At 41.8% G+C, this 7939-nt stretch overlaps 1 protein-coding gene across 1 annotated transcript; it reads right to left on the bottom strand.

Annotated features, from left to right (window-relative positions):
• Positions 1-2070: 2070 nt before the first annotated feature.
• On the bottom strand, positions 2071-3378 carry gpr151 (G protein-coupled receptor 151). Its single transcript, XM_061686681.1, has one exon. The coding sequence runs from the start codon at positions 3376-3378 to the stop codon at positions 2071-2073; it is 1308 nt and encodes a 435-aa protein (XP_061542665.1).
• Between the last annotated feature and the right edge of the window lie 4561 nt (positions 3379-7939).

Genomic DNA, 7939 nt, shown 5'->3' with positions numbered 1-7939 from the left:
ACACTCAATAGAAGTGATGAGCGTGTGACACTTGAGGGACACTTGTCTGCACTAGCAGACAGGTTTAATTGCAAGTACACTCTCCCGCTGAGCACAATTAGTGTCTGACTAGCGTGTCCCTTCCTGCTGTGATTCATTTATAATAGATGATTATTGGCTGAAGGATGAAACACCCCTGCCTTTTCTCACAGCGGGTGAGGGTGAGGGGGCAGCCAGGGGTTGGTAAAGAGACTACTGCAGCCTTGGCAAAAGACCTAATCACATTTTTGGGATTTTTAACTTTTAATTTAGATCATCTCAACTTTTTCAAAACACTTTCTCCCTATCGGTCGCTGATTAAAGCTTGATTTTATTTATCCCGGATCCCCATTATCATCTTCACATCGGGGCCTGTACTGTAGACCTGAATAGACAAATGGGTGTGTAGACGCCGGCTGATTGACTGGTACTTATCGTATTAACAATGGGTTGATCCTACCAACTGTATTGTTGTATTGTAGTCTTCTTGCCCTCAGTGTTTCTGGCCAGATCTCCACCTCAGGGACTGATGGTGGCTTATATAGTTAAGTGTTGCTTGCTTCAGGCAAAGAAAGGTCAACATCAATGATTAATGAGAGGGAAAATGTCACAGAGAGGCGAGGCCGTAGAAAGAGGAATTCAGTGTGGACGCTTACATTCAACATTTTAAACAATTCTGATAACAGGTGGCTGGGGGCATCATTTGAAAAATAGATCATTATCAGAGACTCAGACAGACCCTATCCGTCCCGGAAAAAAACTCGGGCACAGTTTTCTTTCATGTTGTTTATCGCTTGAAGTGACAGCTCTTGACCTATCACCTTCACGCAGATCAATGAGGAGGAGCGAGTCCATTGAATGGGTTCCATTTGAGTTCAGAGGAAAAGACCAATTAGAGAGTCTCATGGATGCCCTTATGAAAATATATTTAATGAACTGATGTCAGCGGGGGATCATCCGGTGATTTATGATCCAGCTAGGTAACGTGTCATCTGCAGATTTTGACAGACACGACCTATAAGGCACTCTTGTTCGAGATGATTTTATTGTAAACACTGGTATGAATGCAAAAAGAACATGCCTGGAATTACAGACTTCCACAAGTGCAAAACACTGACATTTAAGATAAACTGGGTTAAACATGTTTCCAAGAGGAGCCAGGTCAATATTAAATAGAATGAACTAACATTTTTCACTGTACGTACTTCAAAAAAGCTGCACTTTACAAACAGCATTCACTGACGGAAAAATACATAGGTTTAATGTAATAAGCCCCAAATCATGATTATTTTATTATTATTATTTGTTGAATGGATGTCCTTTAGCAGGAAATGACACAAGAAAGTGGCAAAATACTAAATTGTTGAAATTGAAAAGGGTTGATTTCCTTGATAATTTTGAGAAAACATCTATTCGACACATCGAATGAACTATACATTTAGAGCACACTGAATAATTTGGGATGTGGAAAATGTTGTCAAAATGTATTTTAAAAAAATGAAAATAGAATTCTCTTTTTAAATTAACATTTTGTCCTTTTCAACTTTTTATTGTACTTCAACTTTGTAATCTGCCTTTTTTTCTCCCTATTATTTCAATTTCAATTGACTCAAGAAGACATACACAAGCAATTCCCCATTTACCCGTAACTGCTCTGTGCCTGTATAAATGATGATAAATCTTATCTATTGCCATTTTTGTGTCATTACCAGCCAGAACATGACCATTCAAAAAATAGAAACATTCACTTACTCAAAATTAGGCCCAGTTATATACATAATTGTGGGCTTAATTGTCTGTCTACTTTACATGCAGTTTACATTTTTTATACATATTGCTTCCATTGAGACAAATACTTTATCCTCATCCAACCAACAATGAGCAATAATTTAAACAGATAGTACTAGTGTACAATTAGTTGTATTCCACACTAATTGCACCCCACAAAAGATGAACGCAGAAATACACAGAACATCAGTGATTACATTGTGCAGTCCAATTCGTGGAGAGAAGAAAGATGTTGTCGATATCATTCTGAGGATTAGCTGGTTGTTAATTTCTCTCGTGGTGGTCCTGATGGTCCCACGGCACTGGGTCATTTTCATCCAAATGTGATCCGGACTCCCTCTCGTGCCAGAACTGCTCCACGTCGGGCAGGATGAGCCCATCTTTGTCGACATCGCCTCCTCCTCTCACTGCGCCTTGCTCCGGCTGGGTATCTCTGCTGGTTTCCGGCTTGGTGCTTGATGATCCAATGCTCCTCTCACTCCTCTGCTGGCCAGAGGTCTCTGGTCTGGGACAAGGTGACTGAAGCGAGGTGGGTTTGTGAGGTCCGGGCTTGGAGGGAGGATGCTTGCGCAGGGTGAGGCGCCTCCACAGCCCGCGGTAGCCCTCTCGGAACTCCTCGGAGAGGCAGACCACGATGAGGGGGTTGATGAGCGACAGCGAGAAGGTGAGCAGCTGTGCCGAGAGGGCGATGAGAACAGGAGGAGGTGAGATGAAGTTCTGCGAGCCTCCTGTCGCTCCGTCTGCCGAGAGGCGCTCCCAAACCCACACCACCCACTGTGGAAGCCAGAGGATGGCAGTGGCTACGGTGAGGTTGAAGAGCATCAAGGTGAGCTTCCTGGACCTGATCTGTGTGCGCAGATTCTGAGTCTTACTGGAGCGGCGCTGGCACTGGCTGTAAGCCTTCCAGATGTACAGCAGGGAAAAGCTGAGGGGGGCACAGTACACTCCCAGTGGGTATGCCTTTATGTACACAAACATGAACCCCCATGCTTCAGGGGGGACCTGCAGCACACACATGAGCCCGTGGAGCCCTCGTTGCAGGGTAGCAAAGAGCCAGTGAGGGATGGGGACGCTGCAAGCCGACAGCCAGATGAAAAAGAACACCACGAGGATGGAACCAAAGTGGATGCTCACCTGCTTGGTGGGGTTGGACACGTAGCGGTAGCAGGCTTTTGCCATGACGGCCACCGTGAAGCTCTTGGCCGCCAGGCACGAGTGAAAGAACCAGTTGGATGTCTTGCACACCACCCAGCCCAGAGTCCAGCTGGCTCTGGAGTAGGAGGCGGCCCGAAAGGGCACGGTAAAGAGCAGCACCAGGCTGTCGGCGAACATCAAGTTGAAGATGAGGGAGTTGATGAGGGACAGTTTGCCCTTGTGGGCGTTGGAGAACAAGATGGCCATGGCGGTTAAATTACATGCCAAGCCCAGGACACAAATGATACCCAGGATGGCCGGCACCAGGACCCTCAGCTCGCTGGGGTCCAAATGTTGAAAAGAGCCGCCATCGTTGAATGACCACTTGGTTAAGGAGCTGTTCATCACCGTCGAATTGTTCCCAGACAGTTTGTTCATCTCTCCCCTGAAAAATGAGACAAATTGAAAATGATGTCAAAAATGACAGAAACGATTTCACCCTGATTTATATATATAAAACAGATTGAATGTTGTTGTATGGATCGCCAATGTGTGATCAGAGGGAAGCAGCTGTCTGCCTGTGGATTTATTTCAAGACATGAAGCTGCAGCTTGTGTGGCGCCTTATAAAGATGCTGTTTGATTGACAGCTGGGGTGCCCATGCATTTGACAATAGGCGGTAGACTCAGATCTCACGGGGCCAATTAAGGAGACCTCAGTGATAAGTACCATTTCGCATGACTTAACACATGCAGGTGATGAGGATTATTTTATACTGAAGCCATTCTATTTCACGAAAGACAAAACTAACAACTAACAAAACTGCAATTTATTGATGCTGTGGGAAAATAGTAATGACCTTAATTCCTTTAAGTCTAAGAAATATTGTGTCCTTTTTGGGTGGAAAAAGGCCAATAAATTTCCCCCACACTTTTAGTAATACTATAAAATTTAGCAGCACAGTATATATTATGAAACTAATATTATTTTTATATCATAAATTTACTAGCATAGCATTATTATAAAAATTCCCCAGCTATACTTGTCAGCACCCTGAAAAGGGGCACCGGCTTTCTTTTTACACATGAATTACAGTAAGTTGAGTTCTTTCTTTTGTTCACATGTATATTTCTATATATACAAACCCTAATTCCAATAAAGGTGGGATGTTGTGTAAAACGTAAATAAAAACAGAATACAATCATTTGCAAGTCCAACAACTTATTTAATGTTCAAACTGATTAACGTTATTGTTTTTTTTTTGGGTGGGAGGGGGGGGCGGGTTTTGCAAATATTCTCTCATTTTGAATTTGATGCCTGCAACACGTTCCAAAAAAGTTGGGACAGGGGCAACAAAAGACGAGGAGTGTTTGGAACATTCCACAGATGAACAGGTTAATTGGAAACAGGTGAATGTAATGATTTGGTATAAAAGGAGCATCCCCGAAAGGCTCAGTTGTTCACAGGCAAGGATGGGGCAAGATTCACCATGCACCACAACAACTGCGTGAGCAAACAGTCCAACAGTTTAAGAACAACATTTCTAAGCGTACAATTGGAATCAGCTCTATGCCCATTCCTGTTTACAGTGGTGATGGGTAGGCTGACAGATGAGGTGAGACTGGAATCCCTGTGGACCATGATGTTTGCAGATGACATTGTGATCTGCAGTGAAACCAGGGAGCAGGTGGATGAACAGTTAGAAAGGTGGAGGCATGCACTGGATAGCAGAGGAATGAAGATTAGCCAAAGTAAGACAGAATATATGTGCATGAATGAGAGGGGTGGAGGGGGAAGAGTGAGGCTACAGGGAGAACCGATAGCAAGGGTGGAGGACTTTAAATACTTGGGGTCAACAGTCCAGAGCAATGGTGAGTGTGATCAGGAAGTGAAGCAATGGGTCCAAGCAGGTTGGAACGGGTGGCGGAAGGTGTCAGGTGTGTTATGTGACAGAAGAGTCTCTGCTAGGATGAAGGGAAAGGTTTATAAAACAGAGGTGAGGCCAGCCATGATGTCCGGATTAGAGACAGTGGCACTGAAGAGACAACAGGAAGCAGAGCTGGAGGTGGCGGGAATGAAGATGTTGAGGTTCGCTCTTGGGGGGACCAGGTTGAATACAATTAGAAATGAGCTCATCAGAGGGACAGCCAAGGTTAGATGTTTTGGAGACAAAGTTAGAGAAAGCAGACTTCTCTGGTTTGGACACATCCAGAGGGGAAATAGTGAGTATATTGGTAGAAGGATGATGAGGATGGAGCTGCCAGGCAAGAGAGCTAGAGGAAGTCCAAAGACTAGGTTGATGGATGTCGTGAGGGAAGACATGAGGGACCTTCCTTCATGTGTTGGCTCAGTACACCAGTTGACTAACATGCATGTGATATCGTGTTCATTCACTAGTTAGTTTGATGGAAAGACGATAGACTTTAATTACTTTGTGCTGGAATCACTTATCACAACGCAGGTTACACTAACATATCAACTCACAGGTTCTTACAGGTGTTTGGACACGAAAAAAGAATCCCACCGCACCACTCGACAGTAGCACTGCCTTGCTCATTTTCCCACATCCTGTCCTGCCCTTTTCTCTTCTCTCTTATCTGTTTCTCTTGGTTAGTTATTGCAAGTCCTCACCGGGTGTCTCGCACCCCCCGATATACAAATAACTGTTGTAATGTTACGTGTGTTCAAATTTCTCGACTGTCTCACTATTGTTCTGCTGTGGTTCTCACCCCTAGTCCCCTTGTCCAATCTATCCCGCTGTCCGTCCCCTCAAACCATTTTCTGTAAGGCTGCATTTTCAATAAACATCAGCATAATTAAAAAAAAATTAAAATAAGCAGAGGGAGTATTTCAAACTCCCCTGTTGCACAGCAAATTATTTTCAGCACAAAGACATACAGATCCACCACTCTGCAAGGCCATGCACCTGAACTGGACACTTTTGAAAAAAATAAAAATAAAATAAAAAATGAAACTCTAATTTGAAACCATAAACCTCTTTTGAAACCCTGTTTTGAAACTGTAACCTGCTTTTAAACCCTAACCCTGTTTTGAAACCCAACTTTGAACCCCTATCCCCGTTTTGAAACCCTAATTTGAAACCCTAAACCTGTTTTGAAACCCTAACCCATGTTTTGAAACCCTAACCCTGTTTTGAAACCCTACTTTAAAATCCTTATCCTGTTTTGAAAGCATAATTTGAAAACCTAACCCTGTTTTAAGCCCTTCTTCGAAACCCTAACCCGGTTTTGAAAGCATAATTTGAAACCCTAACCTTGTTTTGAAACCCTACTTTGAGACCCTAACCCTCTTTTCAAACAACCCTACTTTAAAACCCTAATTTGAAACCATAACCCTGTTTTGAAACCCTACTTTGAAACTGTATCCCATGTTTTGAAACCCTAACCCTGTTTTGAAACCCAACTTTGAAACCCTAGCCCAGTTTTGAAACCATAATTTGAAACCCTAGGATTGTTTTGAAATCCTACTTCAAAACCGTAACCCTGTTTTGAAACCCTAATTTGAAAAACTAACTCTGTTTTGAAACCTTACTTTGAGACCCTAACCCTGTTTTGAAAATCTAATTTAAAACCTAACCCTGTTTTGAAACTTTACTTCGAAACCCTAACCCTGTTTTGAAACCCTAATTTCAAAAACTAACCCTGTTTTGAAACCTCACTTTAAGAGACTAACTCTGTTTTGAAGCCTTACTTTGAGACCATAACCCTGTTTTGAAACCCTAATTTGAAAACCTAACCCTGTTTTGAAACCTTACTTTGAGACCCTAACCCTGTTGTGAAACCCTAATTTGAAATACTCACCCTGTTTTGAAACGTTACTTTGAGACCATAACCCTGTTTTGAAACCCTAATTTGAAACCCTAACCCATGTTTGAAATCCTAATTTGAAACCCTAACCCTGTTTTGGAACCCTACTTTGAAACTCTAACCCTGTTTTGAAACCCTAATTTGAAATCCTTATCCTGTTTTGAAACCCTAATTTGAAATCCTTATCCTGTTTTGAACCCCTCCTTTGAGACCCTAATCCTGTTTTGAAACTCTACTTTGAGACCCTAACCCTATTTTGAAACCCAAATTTGAAACCCTAACCATGTTTTGAAACCCTATTTTGAAATTCTAACCCATTTTCAAACCTTAAACCTGTTTTTAAGACCTAATTTGATACCCTAACACTGTTTTTAAACCCTAACCCTGTGTTGAAACCCTACCCATGTTTTTAAACCCTAACCCTGATTTGCAACCCCAATTTGAAACAGTAGTGCTGTTTTAAAACCCTAATTTGAAAACCTAAAACTGTGTTGAAACCCTAACCCTGTTTTGGAACCTTAATTTGAAACCCGAGCGCTGTCTTGAACCTTGAAATTTTATGAAATTAAATTCCGTTCTTCTATAGAAACTGTAGACTGGCCTGCCTACAGTCCAGACCTGTCTCCCATTGAAAATGCGTGGCGCATTATGAAGTGCAAAATACGACAACGAAGACCCCGGACTGTTGAATAGCTGAAGTACATCAAGCAAGAATTGGAAAAGAAGCAAAAAGGTTGCAGGCATCAAATTCAAAATGAATGAATATTTGCAAAAAACATATAGTTTATCAGTTTGACCATCACATATCTTGTCTTTGTATTCAATTGAATATAGGTTAAGGATTTGTAAATCATTGTATTGTTTGTATTTACATTGCGGCACGGTGGCTCAGAAAATGGATGGATGGATGTATTTACATTTTAAACAATGTCTCACCTATATTGGAATTGGGGTTTGTGTTATAATTGAATTCATAATTATTATATCGTAATAATCATCATCATATTAATAAATCAATTCATCTATTATCATTATTACACACTTTTGCGCTACATTATTATTATTATAGAGTTTTGTCCACTTGGGGGGCCCACTTACTTCAAAGGCTGAATACACAGAATGAAATACACAGAATACAAACGAAATTCAATACAAATACACAGAATCAGAGG

This window comes from Phycodurus eques, chromosome 9, assembly GCF_024500275.1.
Source record: "Phycodurus eques isolate BA_2022a chromosome 9, UOR_Pequ_1.1, whole genome shotgun sequence".
Lineage (NCBI taxonomy): Eukaryota > Metazoa > Chordata > Actinopteri > Syngnathiformes > Syngnathidae > Phycodurus > Phycodurus eques.
Note: the sequence above shows the minus strand (reverse complement) of the source record. Positions and strands in the feature narration are given on the sequence as shown.

What these genes read in the sequence shown, in the direction of transcription:
- gpr151 (XM_061686681.1), bottom strand. Translation starts at nt 3,378, where the DNA reads ATGAACAAACTGTCTGGGAACAATTCGACGGTGATGAACAGCTCCTTA.